General features: G+C 40.0%; 1 protein-coding gene across 8 annotated transcripts in view; it reads left to right on the plus strand.

Moving 5' to 3' along the window:
• LOC142402964 (BDNF/NT-3 growth factors receptor-like) overlaps nucleotides 1-23,255 on the plus strand; it is a 270,912-nt gene that overhangs the window by 91,570 nt on the left and 156,087 nt on the right. The window contains exon 13 of one of the 8 annotated variants that reach the window (XM_075488978.1): nucleotides 6,029-6,165. The exons of the other annotated variants lie outside the window; for them this stretch is intronic. Coding sequence (XP_075345093.1) covers nucleotides 6,029-6,063 — 35 coding nt within the window. The 3' untranslated portion in view covers nucleotides 6,064-6,165. Of the gene's footprint in view, nucleotides 1-6,028; nucleotides 6,166-23,255 lie in introns of those variants that run through there. 8 annotated transcript variants of the gene reach the window in all.

Consider the following 23,255-nt stretch of genomic DNA (forward strand, 5'->3'; position numbering starts at 1 on the left):
AACCATATGAGTATTTTGGAGGATTTAATTACTAGTTTAATCGAGGTTGTCATCAATAACTCTTAGCACAGTCAGGCTTGGACATAAAGGCATATTATTACAGGAGGAGGCTCGGCCCTGATCCAAGTACATGGGAGATGTGCTGATGAATGTCTTCATATCACACTGACTGGCAGTCATGAAAGGGGCTTTTCCCCTCCCTTTGTATCCCCGGTAATCCTGTGGCTGTATTATGGACAGGAAAGTGTGTTCATATATGAAACAATGGTACAATGCATTTCAGATATTTGATTTGCAAGATTTGTAAAATTGAGTTGAGTTTGAAAAAATTGAGTTTCTATGTGAGAGAGAGGATGTTTATGGGTGATGATCCTTCTTACTGTATTTTTGCAATTTGTTTTCCAGAACAGCAAGTGAAAAGTACATTAAAAAATAATGATAGTTAATTATTATTTTTTCCTTATTTGGAAACTGGTTCAATGTAGACTAAGTAAACTTGTCCCATACTGAATAATTATCCTCACTTCCTGAAGTTATATTGTAAATCCTAAGGCGAGTCCCAGATTCAGTATTTTAATTGCAGGAAAAGAAACAATGCTTCAGTAATGGGGGTGAAACATTCATCCCTGTAAAATGGCTTTCCTGTTTTGAGAAATAACATAAGCAGTCACACACAAATACAGAAGAATACCTTAATTATGCTTTTGTTTGGAATCTCATTAGAGTATTCTCTCAGCCAAGCATTTCCTTTCTGAATAGGCTACTAAAATACAGGTTTGATAGTTTGACAAGTTGCAAACAAGGCTGCCTCTCCTTACGTGGTTCAATTTTCACATAGGCGTCACATTGCTAAAAAGGATCTGCTTTTTAAAATCTAAATTCTGTACTTTAAAAGTGATATTTAAGATCTGTTGACTTGGATGGAGTGAACTGTATGTATTTGTTGTAGCTAAAAAAGTTGATCCAGTATAATCTGTATGTTGGCTGAAAAATAGCAAAATTTAAGGCATCATCTCTTCCTTCTCTTGTTTTGTAGGAATATCCAGACAATATAAAAGTCTGAAGTCTTGACAGAATTCTGAGTTATAATAATTTCAGAAACAAGCTCCTGGAGGTCAGCTTTACTGTAGAACATTATAAACACAGTTAATCATGCCTGTTGAACACAATGGATACAAATTTGCTGTGGGTCATAATCCTTAATCAGTCAAAGAAAGTCAGTCATTTCATCATAGAAGGTTATCAAGTTGGTCAAGCATGACTTCCCCTTGGTGAAGCCATGCTGACTACTCCTGATGGCCGCCTTGTCCTTCCTGTGCCTGGAAATGGTTTCCAGCATTAGTTGCTCCATCACCTTCCCAGGAATGGAGGTGAGCCTGGCCAAGACTGTAGTTCCCAGGTCCTCCTTCTTACCCTTCTTGAAGATAGGAGTGACATTTGCTTTCCTCCGGTCCTTGGGCACTTCTCCCAGTCACCATGATCGATCAAAGATTATCAGGAGTGGCCTTGCAATGACGTCAGCCAGCTCCCTCAGCACTGGTGGGTGTATCCCATCAGGGCCCATGGACTTGTGTATGTCCAGGTTGCTCAAGTATTCTTATTCTCTAACCTGATCCTGTTCCACAAAGGGTACGTCTGCCTTGTTCCAGCCTTTCCCCTGGTCTCAGGAGCCTGGGATTCCTGAAGGCCGGTCTTGCTAGTAAAGACTAAGGCAAAGAAGGCATTCTGTACCTCAGCCTTTTCCATGTCCTGTAAAACCAGGTGCCCCATCTCATTCAGCAGTGGAACTACATTTTCCCTAGTCTTCCTTTTATCACCTATGTACTTATAGAAGCCCTTCTTCTTGTCTTCGACATCCCTGGCCAGATTCAACTCCAGGTAGACTGGCTTTCCTGACTGCCTCTCTGCATGCTTGGACAATGTCTCTGTATTCCTCCCAGGTTACCTGTCCCTGCTTCCACCTTCTGTGTTTGAGTTTGGCCAGGAGCTCCTTGTTCATCCATGCAGGCCTCCTGGCATTTTTGCCTGACCTCCTGCTTGTTGAGATGGACCGCTCTTGAGTTTGGAGGAGGTGATCCTTGAATATCAACAAGCTTTCTTGGGCCCCCCACTTCCCTCCAGGGCCCTATCCCATGGGACTCTTCCAAGCAGATCCTTGTTTGAGTATGAGGTCCAGCAGAGCACCTCCTCTCATTGGCTTCTCTATCATTTGGGTCAGGAAGTGGTCATCGATGTTCTCCAGGAACCTCCTGGATTGCTTCTGCCTTGCTCTGTTGTCCCTCCAGGATATATCAGGGTGATTGGAGACCCCCATGAGGACCAGGGTCTGTGAATGTGAGTCTGCTTCTAGCTGCCTGTGGAGGGCCTCATCCTGGTCAAGCAGCCTATAACAGACACCCACTATAATGTCACCTTTACCTGTCCTCTCTTTAATCCTAACCCATAAACTCTCAGTTGACTCCTCATCCATTCCCAGGCAGAACTCCATGCATTCCAGCTGCTCTCACATAAAGGTCAACTCCCCCTCCTCATCTTCCCAACCTGTCCTTCCTAAAGAGCTGTATTCCTCCAGTGCAAGACTCCAGTCTTGGGATCCATCCCACCACATTTCCTTGATCTCAGCAAGATTGTAGTCATGCAACTGCACACAGATCTCTAACTCATCATGTTTATTCCCCATACTGTGTGCATTACTGTACAGGCGCTTTAGAGAGGCACCCCAGCATGTTGAGTTCCTGGAGAGGATTTGGGGGATTTCTCCATAATGGTGCCTTGTAGGCACTTCCTTGCTTACATGCAAATGCCAGAGGTGACCCCGCTTAAGCTCTGTTGTTGATTTTGCATTCCCTTTCAGTCACATCACTCCAGGCCCTTTACCTATCAACCCTGTCTGTCAGTCCCTCACAAAACTGATGGTAACTCTCTCCCTCCCCCATTATTTCTAGTTTAAAGCCCTCCTTACCAGGTCAGCTGTCCTACTGGCAAAGATACCTTTGCCCTGCTTAGCGAGGTGGATCCCATCTCTCCCAAGCAGACGCTGATCTGCAAACAGGGTCCCATGGTCATAGAAACCAAAATGCTGTCGTCGACACCAGCTCCACAGCTAATTATTGACTTGCCATATTAGCGCCTTCTTCCTCACACCCTTTCCCCTTACAGGGAGGATCGAGGAGAATACCACCTGAGCGGGCCCTAGTCATCTGAGGCTTCAGTGAATTACTGACTGTTAATGATGTTAATGAATCAGTTTTTCATTCTGTATATGATCCCAAACAAAAGCAAAAACCCCAGAGAAAAAATGTAAAACCTAAGTAAGAAAATGCACCATGCAATATGACTATGGACTGACCCTTGACTTCATTGAATAGGAGCTATCTGAACATTAAATTTGTCTTTGCAGGCCAAGGATCTACACCAAGAAGAATTTGGCCAGTGACTAAAGAATATATATTCACTACTAATTATAAAGAATAATACTATGAAATGTTTCAGAAATATTTTTACACTGTACTGGCTTTCTATTTCTCTAAAACACATGTACAGGATGTGTCTAGTAGAATCCAGTCCAAAAAATATTAGTTGATAGTGATAGCCCTCCTTGTGGAATATAGATTAACTGTGAAAAATGTGAACTGGGAACAGTCTAGAAGTACCAGAATGCTTTCTCTTCTGCAGAGTAGGATGAAAATTAAAGCAATTAGTAAAGAAATATAAATATAAAAAAGAGTAGAATTTACAATTGCAAACCAAACCCTTGACATTGCATTCCACTCCAGTTCATGGTGAAGTAAAAGGAGTTGGTCTGGTAGATCAAAATGTCTTTCATTGTGTACTGGTTTTAGCTGGGATAGAGTTGATTTTCTTCATAGTAGCTCATATGGTGCTATGTTTTGGATTTGTGATGATAATACTCCCATGTTTTAGCTATTGCTGAGCAGTGCTTACACAGCATCAAAGCCTTTTTTGTTTCTCAATCTGCCCTGCCAGCAAGTAGGCTGGGGGTGCACAAGAAGTTGGGAGGGGACACAGCTGGGACAGCTGACCCCAACTGACCAAAGGGACATTCCATACCATATGATGTGCTCAGCAATAAAAGCTGGGAGGAAAGAAGGAGGAAGGGGGGACGTTCAGTTATGGCATTTGTCTTCCCAAGTAACCGTTACACATGATGAAGCCCTGCTTTCCTGGAGATGGCTAAACACCTGCCTGCCAATGGGAACTAATGAGTGAATTCCTCATTTTGCTTTGCTTGTGCACGCAGCTTTTGCTTTCCCTATTAAACTGTCCCTATCTCAACCCACGAGTTTTCTCACTTGTACCCTTCCGATTCTCTTCCCCATCCCACTGGGGAGCAGTGAGCAAGCTGTTGTGTGGTACTTAACTGCCTATTGGGGTTAACCCACAACACATTGCAAGACTGCAGTAATGAAGATGAGATGATAAAGCTATTCAGACTCCTAGCCTATAAAGAGCAAAGGCTTTATTGTTTTCACATATACCTGGTGAATTTACAGAATTATTTCTTCTTAGAACAGATGTCATCTTAAAATACTACACTTATTTTCATTTTTATTTCCAGGATATATATACACACATACATACATACATACATACTTTTTTGGTCAATAAAACATGCAGTCAAAATTATGATTAATGAATTTTAGGTTCCCTTATGAATCTGGGAAATTATTTTTGTGTGAATGTCAGGGGTTTGAACAGGGCTTGAAAAAGATGTCATTCTATTGAAATTTTGATAAATTGGGATGGACTATATAATATTATGAGAAGGTAACTTGTCTCATTTTGCTCATTAGAAAGATATTGTTTAGCAGGACTTGGTAAGTATCCATTCATTATAAGCAAACCCAACTGTATATCTGGGGAAAAGTCCCGAATATCATGTTTAGACTAGTGTCTTTAGAGTAGTGGTTTTTTTTTTTTTCTTTTTATGTTTTCTTACATGTTTTCAATCATCATCTTCTTTTCTAGTCCTGACAGGACTAAAATCACAAGAGCTCTCAAGTACCTATTGATTAATATATTTTTCAGAGAGAATGTCAAAAATTACTTTCTGTTTTATCAATATTGATTTATGACATCAAGCCTAAATAATTAAAGTGGCCAAATACTAGGCTTTTCTGTCCTACATTAACAAAATTAGTACAATTATTCTGAAAAATATTTAACCAGTTGCAATGCTAGTATACATTTCACATAACTGACTCACTCCTTCCATTCCATTGTACTTTAAGTAATCCAAAATAATTCAGTTCTGTATTATCTGTTAAGCACTCTCCCTGGAGAGTAGGCATAATGTGTGGTTTGCAAATACTGTATCATTTCACTTGCTTCTGGGGCAAAGCACAGCAGCATTTGAGACTACAGGTATACTAATAAAGCAACTGGGGCTAGGGTACATTCTCTGGCCCTGAGGGAAAGGTATAGATCATGCCCATATGTTTAAAACTCTCTTCTCCCTCTTCCCTCAAATAAGGTGGCCTCATCCATACTGTGTATTGCAAATAATTCCTGACCCATGCTCTCCTTTGAACCATACCGGGACATTGTCTGGGAGAGTGCTATTTATTTTAGGCCAAAATGGCACCGCAATTAAATATAGATGAAATAAATGTGGATAAAAAATAGAAGATTATATGCCCTTGCTCAAGCCTGTGTTCTGGCCTTTTTTTATTCACTGACATAGATGTGCCCTGAGCCTCCTTTTCTTGGAAGTCTTTAGCTTAGTGGTAGTGCCCTAAAGCAACTAGTCTGGCACATCCCATTTATTCTAGAGAACTTTTGGCTTGTTAACTGCTATTTCGGTCTTGTTGCATGTCTGTTCCACACCTGAATCCACATGATTACTCTGTGGTAGAGTGGAGTTATTTAAGCTCTAGTTTGCACCACCCTTGCTCCAAGTAAGTCTAAGTCTGTTTTCTAGGAGGAAGCTGGGGAAAGGGGAGGAGATGAGAACCCCATCTCATGAAAGGAGGGCAGGTCTAATCCCTGTCGCCGATTCTTTCTGCAGTGGCAGTAGCACATGTAGCCAGAGCACCACCTTGACCAATGCCTGCAGCATCGTGGCTGAAGCACTGACAGGTTCCAGGGATTCTGGACCTGCAGGAACTCTTCCTCCCTGGTTGTTGCAGGCTGGGAGCTGTTTGGTCCCTGGAGCCCAAAGGTAGGCAATCATTTTAGTTGCCTGACTGAAGGCATATCTATTTGGCTGTTTGTTGAAAAGGCAGGGGGATTTGTAATGACTGTGAAAGCTGAAGATGCTGGATTTCTTAAGCAGTACTTTCATCACTCCAAGGCTACAAGGCCACTCTTTCTGTGGAAACAGAAAAATTCAGGAAGCACAGCTCTGCAATGCTACAGGAATAACTGAGCAATAGCTCCTTTCCTGGTTCTGTCCCTACAAAGTTATGTGATGGAAATACCTTTGGGAGTGAGTTTCTTCAGTTGGAGCTTAGCTAACACATATGGAAAGAGGGAAAGGTTATTTCTAATGCTCTTCACACAGCTTGGAAAGTTATGTTCATGGTGCATCAGTGGTAGCAGACAAATAGGATCTGAATAGGATGTATAGCATACAGTGTGCCAGAACATGTGGATGAGAAACCCAGCAGCTCCAGTTGCAGGAACAGAGTTTCAAAGAAGAAAATAGTCTTATTCACTTACTTGCTAATAGTGCCCCCTTGCAATTATGGCAATAAGAAACTAAACATGGTATCCATTATAGACTCATGTCTCTAACTGATTTAATATTATTTAAGTTTATAATGACATTGCATTATTTAGTAAAACTGTTTACTTTCTCCCATAAGGAAGTCACTGAGCCTTCAGATGGGGCTTTTCGGCTGTAATTTAGATGTAATTAGCCTGTTAGATATAGTATGTGTTTAGTTTTGTCAAAAAGGTGCTGTAAGAGTTAGCATTTATAAATATAAAGAGTGGGAGCTTCCCTTTTTCCCAAGACATGCTTGCAATACCATTCTCCTCCTCTATTTCTTTCTTTACCCTTTGAAGATTGCTCCTTTGAATGGAGAACCATTTTGTGCCTGTGTGTCTATGAAACTGAGAACAGAATGAAGCAAACCAAGTAAACTGGAGTTTACTTACTAAATTTGAATTTACTAAGTTGAATTTACTTACTAAACTGGAGTAAGTGCATGTTCTTTTTACTTTGGCTACAAGCAGCTGTGCTTCAGGAGACTCAGACTACTTTATTCAGTACTGAGCTCTGCAATATTTTTCCTTAAAAATATTATCCATCATCTTCTGTGTTTTGGAAGAATCACAGGGGCATTCACAGTGTCTTTGGAGTGATTCCAAGTTACTGCAGTACTTCGGAAGAGATGAAAGTCCCTGGAGCCTTTGAAGAGGTGCAGGACCTGAATGTATATACCCCAGGCTGCCTGCAAAACATGGCTTTTTAGCCGTGTAAATCCTGACCATGAGGTTCATGAGGAGACATGATCTGCCTCATCCTTCTCTTCTCTCAAAGCCCATGTGGTGTTGTGGAGGAGGACTTATGTGGATAAGGTTCAGTGAAAGGCAACTGTAGGTTTGTTTCTTCCCTGTGCTGTGACAGTAGGATTTGTGGTAATAGATAACTAACAGGTTTTTTGGGGGATATTTTATTTTTTTGTTCTGGAACCTATGTCTTCATTATTCTACCAGGAGAGAATTTGCAGGGTGAAACACCTGAACCAAGATTGTATCAAAATATGGCAATGAGCTCTGGGCTTGGGGGCTTAAAGTCTGCACAGGAGGGAGGAAGAAAAGATGCACAGAAATGTTGTAGTTGTGTTCACGGAGCAAATCAGTGACTGGGATAGCTTGGATTTGACTTTTGGTCACTTGCTCTCAGTCCATTATCCTAGTCACTGTTCACACTACTTCTCAATAGCATTTATCCAACACAGATCAGCTTTTTAAGGAAGATCATTAATTTCCAGCTGGAAGTGCTTGTATAGTAATGGCTGTAAAAGGAAATAGTTGAGATTAATGAAGTATTGAGTACTGTGTGCAGTTCTGGGCCCCACAATTTAAAAAGGATGTTAAGGTACCTGAATGCATCCAGAGGAGGACAACAAAGCTGGTGAAAGGGCTGGAAGGAATGGCCTATGAGGAGGAGCGGCTGAGGACTTTGGGCTTGTCTAGTTTGGAGAAAAGGAGACAGCTGAGGGGCGACCTCATTGCTCTCTATAGCTTCCTGAGGAGGCAAAGTGGAGAGGGAGGTGCTGAGCTCTTCTCCCTGGTATCCAGCAACAGGACGCATGGGAATGGTTCAAAGCTGCGTCAGGGGAGGTTCAGACTGGACATTAGGAAACGCTTCTTTACCAAGAGGGTGGTCAAACACTGGAACAGGCTTCCTAGAGAGGTGGTGGATGCCCCATGCCTGTCAGTGTTTAAGAGGCATTTGGACAATGCCCTTAATAACATGCTTTAAGTTTTGGTCAGCCCTGAAATGGTCAGGCAGTTGGACTAGATGATTGTTGTAGGTCCCTTCCAACTGAACTATTCTATTCTATTCTATTCTAAGAAAAAAAAAAAAAGAATTGTTTTCCTAGATGAAGTGATTAGCATATGCATCTTGTAAGAAGAATTCAGCCTTCACAGACTCAAAATGTCATAGAAAGGAAGTTGGAAAACTGTTCAGTAACAACTATGAGGCCTGTAATGATCAAAGGAATTATTATTGTTGTAAGGCAACAGTAGCAGAATCATCTCATTATAAATGAATATATATCATATAGTTCCCTAAATCTTAGTATACTAGAATAAGCAACATAATTTCCCTAATTTCTATGTATAACTTGACTTCCCAGTTCTAGTCAAAAAGGCCGTATATTGAAAATGTGGAATATCTATTGATCTTTGGAATTATGCAAGATAAATTCATGGTAGAGTTGGCTTCAATATTCAGGTAGAGAGAGACAGAACGGTTTCCAAGTTGACAGTGATTCTGTTTTTCAAAGGGATGAGACATAATTATGTTCCATCCTTCATGTGCTCTGATCTTTTCTTTCGCTGTAAACTGACATTTGTCAGAACTGCATCTGTGTAGTAGCATTTCTATATTTTACATGCATACTGATGAGTGTATTAAACACAAATGCTAGGGATGTCATAAGGTAAACAGCCTTTTTTTTAAACAGCTTTGACTTTTCAAGGACTTGCAGAAAGCTTTGAGAAAACATTCCTTGAAATACTGATTGATCTCTTAGGCGTACCGTGCTTCATGCAAATGAAGTGTGGAATAACCTACAGACATCCAGGTTTTAAATTGTGTGTGCAGATAGTAATTGTTACAGCCTTTCCTGTGAACTGGGTTTCTATTAATGTTGATTTTCTGTGGTTCTATGGGGAGCTGCTGTTTCTGCAAAGTTTCTATTTCTGAGTCTGAGCAGTTGCTTATTCATACTCTCTCTTTTTACTTTAACCTGTCCCTGAATTAGAAGCTGTGCACTCACTAGTTCTGACAGCTGGTGGTTTGAGCTTCAGGTTTTAATGTCCTTGACTCATTAATCACTAGCAAGCAGAACAAGTATAGCATCAGCAGCAGTACTGTGAAAAGAAACATCTGCTGGATATGGTGCTGGAAGACATGAGGGTAATGACTCTCCTTGAGAAAGGTGCAGTATATTCTCCTTAAGAATGCTGAGCACAAATGTTTCAGTTTCTGCTGCCTGCTTGGAAAACAAGCACATCTTCCAATGTATCATACCAGGAAACAAAACAAAACAAAACAAAACAAAACAAATCAGACAAAGGAAAACCAGATTAAGATATTAAATGATCATTGTTGGCAGGTTAGGGGACTGTTAACCCAAAATATTTTTGGCCTCTGAAATGCTGAGTGGAGAGGTCAAGTTCTACTATGTCTTGGTCTTAACTCATTTTACACTGAGAAGAGCTTTATAGGATCCTTTACTAAAGTACATATATGTCGTGGTTTAACCCCAGCTGGCAACTAAGCACCACGCAGCCACTCGCTCACTCCCCTCTGGTGGGATGGGGGAGAGAATCAGAAGAGTAAAAGTGAGAAAACTCATGGGTTGAGATAAAGACAGTTTAATAGGTAAAGCAAAAGCCACACACGCAAGCAAAGCAAAGCAAGGAATTCATTCACTACTTCCCATGGGCAGGCAGGTGTTCAGCCCTCTCCAGGAAAGCAGGGCTCCATCACGCATAATGGTTACTTGGGAAGAAACGCCATGACTCCGAACGTCCCCCCCTTCCTTCTTCTTCCCCAGCTTTATATACTGAGCATGACGTCATATGGTATGGAATAGCCCTTTGGTCAGTTTGGATCAACTATCCTGGCTGTGTCCCCTCCCAGCTTCTTCTGCACCTGGCAGAGCATGGGAAGCTGAAAAGTCCTTGACTAGTGCAGCAACTAAAACATCTCTGTATTATCTGTTTTCAGCACAAATCCAAAACATAGCCCCATACCAGCCACTATAAAGAAAATTAACTCTATCCCAGCTGAAACCAGGACAATATAATTCTATTTGACCCCCTTCCTAGTTATATGAACTTGTAGATCAATGAACCAAACCATTAAATAGATTGAATGCTGCTTGCAACACTAATGTTAATGGCTCCAATTTTATTAAACCCATTTGGAAATCTCATACAGGTGGCAGCATCCATAAAATGATAAACTCTGTATCCATATCTGTGGAGCATAAATTTAAACATTAGAATAAATACTAGTGATAGTGGAAAATAAATCTTTTTAAAATACTGCAATTACTGAAGAATTATAAATAAGAGCATAAACTCAAAGTTTGGATTTACTCGAATTAGTCCTCAGGTTAATATCATTGTATTATGTACTGCCTTATTAGTGTTGCAAGTAGCTAGAGAAAGTAAGAGGGTCAAGACTCTATTTCATGTATAACTTCATAGGATAGATTGTTTAACCTCTTCTGGTCTTAATTTCTCCAATTACTAAATAAATTCAGTCATTGGAAGATCTGATCTGGAAAGGACTAATGTGAAATGTACTCAGCACTGGTGAGGCCGCACCTCTAATACTGTGTTCAGTTTTGGGCCCCTCACTACAAGAGGGATATTGAGGTGCTGGAGCGTGTCCAGAGAAGGGCAACGAAGCTGGTGAAGGGTCTGGAGCAGAAGTCTTATGAGGAGCGGCTGAGGGAACTGGGGTTGTTTAGCCTGGAGAAAAGGAGGCTGAGGGGAGACCTTATCGCTCTCTTCAACTACCTGAAAGGAGGTTGTAGAGAGGTGGGGGTCGGTCTCTTCTCCCAAGTACCAAATGATAGGACGAGAGGAAATGGCCTCAAGTTGCACCAGGGGAGGTTTAGACTGGATATTAGGAAATTTTACTTCACTGAAAGGAAGGTCGCCATCCCTGGAAGTATTTAAAAGACGTTTGGATGAAGTGCTTAGGGACATGGTATAGTGGTGGTCTTGGTAGTGTTAGGTTTATGGTTGGACTCGATGATCTTAAAGGTCTTTTCCAACCTATACGATTCTGTGATTCTGTGAAATACAGATACAAAATGTTCTGGGAATTCCTGGCCTCTTAATAAGTCAGAATATGTCCAAGTCTCTGTGTTTAACTCTTAGGTTTTCATTTGTTTGTCTTCTATCCATGCTTGTATCTTTAGGTAAAAAATAACATTTATTTTTATCATTAGAGTTTTAAAAATAAATATGAGGTGACATTTTGTCCTCATTTTGCTGCAGCATTAGCTAGCACTGCTCTTTGAAGCAGTGGTTCAAGCAACTAAAACTAGGAATGAATTATTTAATTTTCAACTTGAAATTAGAAACTGACAAAATTGATAAGAATATCTTTTTAGGTAATGCAACTACATCTTTCTTTTCTTTACTTTCCTCCCTTTTACTCAGCAGTTTGAGCTTTCTCCATATAAACTACTTTTCATTTAAAAGGACTAGAGATACATGTCATGTTATACTTGATTGCCTCCAAGTTGGAAAAAGTAAAAATGCAAGCTGATTTTTGTTTCAGAATACTCTGTTTGGATCAAAGCCCCAAGTAACACTCTGCTTAGGATAAACCATATGTACTTGGTGAAGAAAAAAAAGCATAATGAGGCTTAACATCTTAAGGAACTTTTAATTGCTCAACATTTATTTTGTTTGTGCTTTCCCTTGAATGTTTGGGTTTACATATATGATCTCTGAATTTATGCAAGTCTTCAGACATTTAGAAACATATTTGGAGAGCACAATGTGAGTATATGAAGACTTAATTCTGAATTCACTTAAGTCATTGTTACAGGAAACTTATCTTCTCTGGAAGAGTTTAGATGAGATTTGTAATGACCAAGGAAGTTCACCTGTAGAGCTCCAATTTATGTACAAATCATAGGAATATATTATTTTATATCTTTTTGGAGTAAAAAGGATCTCAGACAACTAAAATTTACTTTCTCACTTTATGAAAAAGTTCATAAGAAGACCATTTTCCTTCCTGAATGACTTGGGTGGAGGCTCATAGGGGATATGGCCTGTGAGAAGGGGTGTGATAGAGATTCTTTGAGACCGGCAGAAATTGAGCCCATGGATATTTGACTATCCCCATACCAGTGATGCTTCCAAATCTGGCAATGAAATGCATTAGGTGTTATCATGCCATTAACTAACCAGATCTATGCTGTGTGCTAGTTGAAAGAGGAAAAAATGGCTTCGTCACATATAAGAAGAATGATATTTATGATAGGCTCTTCTTTCAGAATGAGTTTAGTATGTAGAAATATATGGATTTTTTTCTCTTATGTTTTTCTTTTTCTGAACCATGTGATTATTAAAAGTAATACAATGAATAGGAAGGCTGAAAGGAATCAGTCTCAAAGGCATTTTATCCAGCTCCTAATGAGAATAAAACCTTAGGAAGTTACAGATCATCTAGTATGTGAGATACAGAACTGCAAAGCTCATGAGATAGAGTCAACTGTGATACTTCCAGAAAGCCAATTGTCAGATTTAAAAAAACCCAAAACCTCACTGTTGGCTCAGCTGGATCCATATTAATAACACATCTCATTTTACACTTTACATAGCATGTTCTCTTTGCACATAATGTTACCTTAGAGGATGAATGAAGTTTTGTCATTCCTTGTACAGGGAAGATGGATAGCTTTTTTCTCCCGTCCACTTTTATTTTAAGGTTTTTATTTTTATTCTTCAGTGTACTTTCTTCTGCAAGTGTGAATGGCAGTTTACATAACAGTAGTGTTTGTGTTTTTTTAAAAAACTAATATTAAACTCAGAATATAGTGCCCTGGCAGCAACTCGAGCCAAAATCAGGTTTTGCCTCAACTTGCCTAACTGACTCCTTTTGAACTCTGAGAAACCAACTGAGAGTGCAGCAACTCTTCTGTCTTTGTAAATTTGGCCTCGAAGATAGGTTTCCACTGGAAAGCATTCATTGAATTTGACCTGAAATTTGCAGAGTTTGAAGTAGAGTTTACGTACATTTATAGTAAATTAACAAGTTGCCAAAAAAAAGTTGTTCCAGTTATACTGATCCTGGCTAGGAAAAAGTAAGTTATTGGTATGTGGAATGCCCTGTCACTTTTGGTTCTACGTTATAGTTGAATAGATACAATAAGGGTTTTTTTGTGCCAATGAACACTTTAATGTGTGATTAAAGATGTATTTATTGTGATTAATTCTCATACCTTTAATAGGACTTGCAGGACTCCCTTGTGGACTTGTCAACTCTTATGGACTACTCAGGTCCTAGATCTGATTCTCTTTCCATACTGGTTTTAGACATTGCTGTTGGCTACTAGAGTAACTAATATACATGCTGATGTAATTAAGAATATAAGCAGATCTATTGTCTACCTGTGCTTTGCATCGTGCTATACACTTAATAGTTCATCAGTTAAAAACTTCTGAAATAAAAATTCAGAAGTGGCTTTAAAAACAACATTCTGGTTTCACTGTGATTGCACCAGACCAGGTAAGGAACAAACTCAAAGGCCAGAAAGCTTTCACTTGCAATGATTTGTCTCAGTGTTAAGTGCAGCGTAAATTTGTATGTTTGTGTAAAAAAAAAATATATATATATATGTCCTTTGACTTAGTCTCCAAGAATGTATGCAATCTTACAGATTTAAGAAAACAAAAATCCATAGAAAGTGTCTGAAAGGCCTAGCAAATCTGAAGGGAAGGTAGCAACCATGCAGTAGCTTTAAATACTACACTACCAAAACCATGATGATAATTCTCTAACCCCTAACTTCCAAACATCCTTCAGAAAATTACCTAGGAGATAATAATTAACCACAGCCACTTAGTAAAAATGCAGCATAAAGGCCTCTGTTCACAGAGTTTGCAACATGCATAGACAGTCATGAAGGTCAACATACAAGTGTGCATTTTTCTTAACATTACAGTAGACTTTTAGGGCTGTGTTTGGTATTCTGTGTGATGACCTGGATTTTCAGTGGTACAGTTTTGAATTCTCCTGTTGGGAATTTCGTGGACCCACAGTATGGCAAAGGTATATTAATTCAATTTAAGATATTTTATAAAGCAGTAGAACTAACAAGGGCAACAATTCCAACAATAACTTAGTATTCCTTACAAGTTATTAAGATACTCATCACTACATGTGGATATAACCTTACTAGACTCATCTTGTAAATATCAGTATAGCCTAGAGCCTACCTCTCCAGTTAAAACAGTCCCTGTGCAGAAGTCTAGCTGTTCTGAAATGCTATACATTTGTATTGATATTATATTTTTGTCTATTAATTAATCAAGTCTTGTTTTTGTTGGCGTCTTACACTAAATCCTATCAATTGTTTTGTAGAAAAGGAATTTTACCCACACCCTTTTGGAAATGTGCAGTGGCTCAAAGCTAGCACGTTTCATTTCTGAATATGCCATTACCTATTTGCAACGTGAAAGTACTAGGACTGCCTCAAGGTTTAAAATGAGTAAGTAAATGCAATGTAAAGGAATTAGTCACTGTTACTTAATTACTAACAGTCAAATTCAACTTCTCTTGAAACTGGTAGCAGAACTCCCATTGACTTAAGGCTGATCAAGATTCGGCCCTGAATAGAATAGAATAGAATAGAATAGAATAGAACAGAACAGAACAGTATAGTTCAGTTGGAAGGGACCTACAACAACCATCTAGTCCAACTGCCTGACCACTTCAGGGCTGACCAAAACTTAAAGCATGTTATTAAGGGCATTGTCCAAATGCCTCTTAAACACTGACAGGCATGGGGCATCCACCACCTCTCTAGGAAGCCTGTTCCAGTGTTTGACCACCCTCTTGGTAAAGAAGCGTTTCCTAATGTCCAGTCTGAACCTCCCCTGACGCAGCTTTGAACCATTCCCATGCGTCCTGTTGCTGGATACCAGGGAGAAGAGCTCAGCACCTCCCTCTCCACTTTGCCTCCTCAGGAAGCTATAGAGAGCAATGAGGTCGCCCCTCAGCTGTCTCCTTTTCTCCAAACTAGACAAGCCCAAAGTCCTTAGCTGCTCCTCATAGGACATGCCTTCCAGCCCTTTCACCAGCTTTGTTGCCCTCCTCTGGATGCATTCAGGTACCTTAACATCCTTTTTAAATTGTGGGGCCCAGAACTGCACACAGTACTCAAGGTGAGGCCGCACCAATGCTAAATACAGAGGGATAATCACCTCTTTTGACCATCTGGTTATACTGTGTTTAATGCACCCCAGGATGCTGTTTGCCCTCTTGGCTGCCAGGGCACACTGCTGACTCCTGTTGAGCCTGCTGTCAACCAGCACCCCTAGATCCCTTTCTGCAGGGCTGCTCTCCAGCCACTCCTCTCCCAGTCTATACTTGTGCCCGGCATTACTCCGTCCCAGGTACAGAACCTGGCATTTGTTCTTGTTAAATTTCATGCCATTGATGATTGCCCAATGCTCCAATCTATCTAGATCCTTCTGCAAGGCCTCTTGTCCCTCAGGAGAGTCACCAGCACCTCCCAGTTTAGTATTGTCAGCAAACTTGCTAAGGGTGCATTCAACTCCTGCATCCAGATCGTTGATAAAAATATTGAACAGAACTGGCCCTAGAATTGAGCCCTGAGGAACACCGCTGGTGACCGGTTGCCAGCCAGATGTAGCCCCATTCACTACAACCCTTTGAGGCCTGCCATTCAGCCAGTTCATCACCCAGCGCACCATGTACCTGCTCATCTCACAGTTGGACAACTTGTCCAGAAGGATGCTGTGAGGGGCAGTATCAAAAGCCTTCCTAAAATACAGAAAAACTACATCCACCGCCTTCCCTTCATCCACTAGGCGGGTGACCTTATCATAGAAGGAGATCAGATTAGTTAAACAGGACTTTCCCTTTGTGAACCCATGCTGACCATGCCTGATGATTGCATTGTCCTTTAAATGCCTTTCACTAGCACCCAGTATGATCTTCTCCATAATTTTTCCAGGTAATGAGGTTGGGCTAACAGGTCTGTAGTTTCCTCGGTCTTCCCTCACACCCTTCTTGTAAATTGGAATAACATTGGCTAGCTTCCAGTCAGCAGGGACCTCCCCAGACTCCCAAGACCTTTGGTAGATGATGGAGAGGGGTCCTGCTGTAACATCCGCTAGCTCCTTCAGTACTCTGGGATGAATCCGTTCAGGCCCCATGGACTTGTGAACATTCAGCTGGTACAGCTGGTCCCTTACAATTTCAGTGTCCACAAATGGAAAGTCACTGTTCCTGCAGTTGTGGACCGGGCAGCCCAAGGTCTAACAGTATTATTAAAGCCTGAGGCAAAAAAAAGCATTTCAATGCCTCTGCTTTTTCTTCATCCCTATTTGTCAGGTGACCATCTTCAACAAGTATCGGTCCAATGTTTTCCTTGGACCTCCTCTTGCTATTAACATACTTAAAAAAAAATCCTTTCTTGTTGCCTGACACAACACTGGCCAGTTTCAACTCTAGTTGAGCTTTGGCCTTTCGTGTCTTCTCCTTTCATATAAGAACCACAGCTCTGTAATCTTCCTGTGAAGCCTGACCTTGCTTCCAGAGATCATACAATTTCTTTTTCCTCTTGAGCTCCACAAGGAGTTCCCTGTTCAGCCAAGCTGGTCTTCTGCCCCGCTTGCTTGACACAATGGGATTGCCTGCGCCTGTGCTTCTAAAAGGTGGTTCTCAAAAACTGACCAGTTCTCATGGACTCCTAAGCCCTCAAAAGCAGATTCCCAGGGGACACTGCTAAGTAGCTCCCTGAGTAGCTTAAAGTTTGCTCTCTTGAAATCCAGGGTAACAACTCTGCTGTCCTTTGTTCTCATTACACTGAAAATTTTAAACTCAACCATTTCATGATCACTGTGGCCAAGACACCCACCTACCATCACATCTCCCACGAGTCCTTCTCTATTCACAAACAACAAGTCTAGGAGGGCATCTTTCCTAGTTGGCTCACTGAGTACCTGTGTCAAGAAGTTATCATCTTCCACAAACTTCAAGAATTTCCCAGACTTGCTCGTCACAGCACTATGGTATTCCCAGTTGATGTCTAGGAAGTTGAAATCTCCCATAAGGACAAGGGCTACTGATCCAGAGATTTCTCCTAATTGCCTATAGAATAACTCATCAGTGCTATCATCCTGGCTGGGTGATCGATAGTAGACACCCACAATGACATCTGCTTTGTTTTCCATCCCCCTAATCTTCACCTAGAGGCTCTCAACCACATCATCCCTAACTGTAAGGGCTGTACAATCAAACCTCTCCCTTACATATAGTGCGACACCTCCACCTTACCTGTCCTGCCTATCCCTCCTGAACAGCCTGTAGCCCTCCAGCCCAGCACTCCAATCATGGGACTCATTCCACCAAGGCTCACTAATACCAATGACATCATAGCTCTGGGAACTGACCATTGCTTCCAGTTCATCCTGTTTGTTTCTCATACCGTGTGCATTGGTGTACAAGCATTTCAGATGTGCTCCTGAGCCCTCAGTGCTCCCTGGAGCAGTGTAAATGTTCCCATTAGCATTGCCACCCTCAGGCGATGCCATGCCAACCCTTGGCTTACCTACTGCAGTCCTGTTGGTATCTCCTTCCCCCATCGATTCTAGTTTAAAGCTCTCTTGATCAGTCCTGCCAGCTTATGCCCAAAGATGTGTTTTCCCCATCAGGACATGTGGATCCCATCAGGCCCCAGCATACCTTGTGCCTCGAAGGCTCTTCCATGGTTTAAAAACCCAAAGTTTTGGCAGAGGCACCAGTCCTGGAGCCAGGTATTGATATCCTAGGCTCGCCTGTTTCTTCCAAAGTCTCCCACCATTACTGGGAGGATTGAGGAAAACACTCCCTGTGCTCCTGAAGTTTTTAGTATTCTTCCCAGGTCCCTGAAATCTCTTTTGATCAACCTCAGACTTTTTGTTGTGACATCATTACTACCCATGTGAAAGAACAGGAGTGGATAGTAGTCTGAAGGTTGTACTAAGCTCTTCAGTCTTGTGGTGACATCCCTGATTCGGGCCCCAGGGAGGCAGCAAACTTTCCTGAAAAGAGGGTCCAGTCTGCAAATGGGTGCTTCCGTTCCGCACAGGAGGTAATCACCAATGACCATAACTCGCCGTTGTTTCTTCTCAGCGCTGGTCTTAATGCAGGTTTTGTTGCGAGGGGTTGGTCTCTCTGACCTTGGCAAGACTGTTTGCATAGGTTCCTCCTCTATCTCAATATGCGCTTCATCTACCGTACCCAGGGCCTCGTACCTATTCTGTAAGGGTATCTTAGAGGGTAAGGAGGGTCAAATCTTAGGTTCTTTAGTGTGATGTGGAATATAGATAAGCTTTCAGCTCTTTATAAACATTGTGAACTTACTGAAGCAAGGTTAAAAACAAGAACAAAAATTAATGAATAAAATCTTTGGCCACAAGCTAGAGCCAATGTTGTCAGGTTCATAAACTCATGTACAGTTTTTATTTAACATTTTATGTACGCATTAAATGCCTTTTATGTTTGTCAAATATTCATTTGTGTTTGGTCCTTTGTATTATTTTTTCTTTGACTTTTTTTTTAAGCATGATTTCTCATATTTTATTTTGTTTGTTTTAGGTTTTGTTTTATTTCATAAGATTCCACTGGATGGGTAAATGAAATAAAGAAAAGATGAGAGAGGGGCTGTTGAGCTTATTTATGGAAGTTGCATGCTGCACACTAGGGAGTGGACAGTGTTCTTACCCAGTGAAGTGCCACCTCCCTTGGACTTCTCATTTAGACATTGGTTGTGTTTGGAGAACTCTAGAAGTACATTCAAATTGGTAGCTGTTTTTGCAACAGCAGGGTGAAGCCAAGCCCTGATGCATCTATAAAACTCAAGAAAGTCCAGAAATAAGCTTTTGTATTGCCTCTTTTCTATTGCCTCTTTTCTATTCACTCTTTTCTATTGCCTTGTTCATACTGTCTCTTCAAAATGACTTTGAGAAGAAATTATGTTTTTTCCTCTGACAATTTTTTTTCTGTTTGAACTTAATTGAAAAGATGTTGGTTTTTTATAAATAGTATTTATCAAAGGTGAACTGCAAAGTTGCTTTTATTTTATTACATTAGTGCCTCTGGAAAACTCTTCCACACATGTTTAATTTGATTGTGTGTGTGTGTGTGTAATCCCATTGATTTCAATGGGAATACTCACATACTTAAAGTTAACTTCTTTTATATTTTCAGAATATGGCCTTAAATGCTAAAGCAGCAAATTGCAGAGTTGGCCCTGCAAATCTTATTTATGTATGTGGCTCCACTGACTTTACCAGAAAGATTATGGAGAGTATGAATTGTATGCATAAAGGGGACAATACTGTGTGTTAGTGCTTTTGGGTTTTGAACCACTGTCATCACTTACACGTTCAGTTAGGCAGTACTTACTCAATACAGTCCATACTTTTGGGTAAGGGTACAAATCTTTAGTAGGCTGAAATGCTGAGTCTGATCCAAGAGCAAGAATAACAAACTATACTGTTGATCCTGCAGACTATATACTTACACACGTACTTAACTGTTCAGAGGAGAGTACTGTAATGAGTAAAGTTAAACAAAGGTACAAGCATTTTTCAAGAACAGGGACTACATTTAGACATAACGTTAGACATTCATTTTCATGCTATTTACCTATCCAGTCCTGACTTTATCATTTGATCTTTTTTATTTATAAAATTGTTATAAGAAAGATGATTGTTTTTGTTGTTGGTGGGTTTTTTTAACAGAAAGTTAGTTACAAAGACTAGCAGCAAAAGACTGAGATAAACCTATATATTTCTATGAATTTTGATTACATTTCTGAGATTTGGTTTGATTTTAATTCCTTACAATTATGTTGAGTAAAAAAGAAGAGATGATATTGCCTTGTTTCTTTTGTGATTGCTTTTCATTGGTTTTGCTTTTTAATTCCATCCATTTTCACTCTTCTATTGAAACATTCTTGTCTTTTTTTTATTTTTTGCAGCGGTCTTTTTCAGCATACACCGTCCTTCTCTTTCTACAGTACTGTATATTGTATCTTTTTTTTCCCTCCTGTCCCAATTCTTGTTCTTTATCCATAAACTTACTCTTGCTTCACCTTTTAAAACTAGTAGTCCTTTAACTTTTTCCTTATGTTCTCTGCAGTCTCTCACATCCAAACTCTTTCTTCCTGCTGTGCTCAAGTTTTGGGGATCTCCTTATTAGTCAAAAATATGTCCATATTTGCATTCTTCTGGGTCGGTGTAGTGAGATATTTCCTGTAAGTGGTTAGGGAAGGGGAGCTGCAGGTGCTACAGTGCTTTCTTCCCTTCTCCAAAATCTGTCCCAAAGATGTGTTCTCCTCCCCACATTAAAGAAGAGGGCAGAGCTGTAAGTCTAGTGGCGACCTAGGAATCATGGTGTCTTTGGTCACCCTGCACATAGTGTGGTGATTTGAGGAGGGATGGCAGCAATTAAGGATATCCATCATACTCACTCTTTGAAGTTAGATGTCAACAAGTGTTCTGCTGTTCCTCAGAAAAATATTGGGAATGTCTGCCTTTTTTTCCTCTCTAAGTCTATGTGGAAATGGTCTTATTTTATAGAGATAATAACTTTCTCTTCTGCTCACCAATTCTCTTTTAACTTTCTTTTAATTATTTTTTTAAGACTTCTTGCTTATTGATAAATCTCTACCCCTGTTTAAATAACTTCTGATGCCACTGCGCTGGTTCTAAATCAATAATGAATCATTTAGATCAGCAATATGTGAAGTAAATCAGTGAAGGTACATCAAGCATAAATTGGACCCTGAGCAGAGCTTGACACAGTAGCCCAGATTCCAGTCTTATGTTATGCTGAGACAAAGTCAACATATTTCAGTTATATATTCGTTTTTATTTTGGCAGGGAAAAGACAAACTTGCAGAGTTGGAATTTGGCAGATGATTTTTGAAACATCTCATTTTATAAGGTAGTTCTTTCTGATTCATAATATTTATATGTACAAATGTGCACAGTTACTGATTTGGGATTTTTACACAATTTTCTTTTTGTAATTTATTTTGTAGCACTTTGCAGTTCATCTTTATGGTATAGGAGTAAGTAGGTTTGACCTTCCAATATTTTAGCATGTACCGACACGGTATTTTGGATTTTATGTAATCATGGAGGTAAATTTAATAAACTACAACTGATTTATGCACCACTGAAATGCATATATTTTTATATATATATAAAATAGAATATCCTTCTTACATTTTTGTACTATATCTTTTTATATTAGCTATTCAGTGCACTATTACTTAATGCAAATATTCACAGAACCTTATGGATTACAGCATGTGATTTGTTACTAATTATGTCTCAATGCAGATGTTTAATGCTTGATGGAAGAAGACTATGTGTTCCTAAAATGTTTTCTTTTCAGTATGTGGACAGAGCCTCTTAAAGCTAAGGGAGCTAAACTTTAACATGGAGATTATAGTACCCACTAGCTCCTGTTTTTCAGCTTGATTGTAAATGGCATTACTTATAACTGTAGAGATTCTGATCTGCCCAAACGATGTTGGTTTACAAAGAGCTCAGTTAATTAAGAATTCCTGACCTCTCTAAAATAAAGTGAGACTCAAACTAAGAATCATGCAGGAATCATTAACATAGTAAAAGTTGCTAGCATCCAGGATTTTATATTAAAAAGCTTTTCTATTGTTTCACTGAGCAGTAAAGAAGTCTATGAAATGTTTAAAGGAAGAGGGTGGGGTTTTTTTGTTTGCCAGACATGAAACTAAAATAAATGCATATTTCTAATGTTCTACTAGAAGCGGTTTATTTATGCTAGAATTTACTTTAAATTGAGGTTTAATATATTCAGAGAACTGAGAGAAGCTGTTGAGCAGTTTGACAGGCAGATTAACTTTCAAATAGTTTGTAAAGTTGGAAGCCATTATCAGACAAATAAAAAATATGTTCTTTCTGAAACCTTTCTAATTCAGCCCTCCTTTTCCTGTTGTATATTTAATATTTGCAATAATTGGAAAATTATTCATGGATTGGGTAGCTAAATATTTTGTTTAGGTTCATTTAAAAAAAAAATACCCTAAAAGCTTACCTGATGCTTTTTCCTTTCCTTTCTTCTTGTTCCTCACAGTCCTCTGGCTTCTTCTCTTCTTTCAGATTTTCAGTTGATCTGTCTTTCCTTCTCTTCTGTTTTTTAGGGAGTTCAACATCATCTTTCCTGATGTGCTGTAAGCTCTCTTCCCCATAGGGTACAAATGTGCAGGGTCTCTGAATACCCTTTTGAAGGGCTTTGCCATGGTTATGTGATGGCGTAAGGTATTCCAGAGTATAATGTAGGCCCACATTGTGCCAGATTTAGTCATCCGATCTCTGCAGCAAGTGTTCATGGATGTTTGGAAGTGCTGAGAACTATAAATACAGCATTATAGGGAGCACAGAGAACATTGGTACTATGTATTCCACATGTGTTGTGGTTTAACCCCAGCCAGCAACTAAGCACCACACAGCCACTCACTCACTCCCCCCCTGGTGGGATGGGGGAGAGAATCAGAAGAGTAAAAGTGAGAAAACTCGTGGGTTGAGATAAAGACAGTTTAATAGGGAAAGCAAAAGCCGCGCACACAAGCAAAGCAAAGCAAGGAATTCATTCACTACTTCCCATGGGCAGGCAGGTGTTCAGCCATCTCCAGGAAAGCAGGGCTCCATCATGTATAACGGTTACTTGGGAAGACAAACGCCATAATTCCGAACATCCCCCCCTTCCTTCTTCTTCCCCAGTTTTATAT

This window comes from Mycteria americana (genome assembly GCF_035582795.1).
Source record: "Mycteria americana isolate JAX WOST 10 ecotype Jacksonville Zoo and Gardens chromosome Z unlocalized genomic scaffold, USCA_MyAme_1.0 Scaffold_18, whole genome shotgun sequence".
NCBI lineage: Eukaryota > Metazoa > Chordata > Aves > Ciconiiformes > Ciconiidae > Mycteria > Mycteria americana.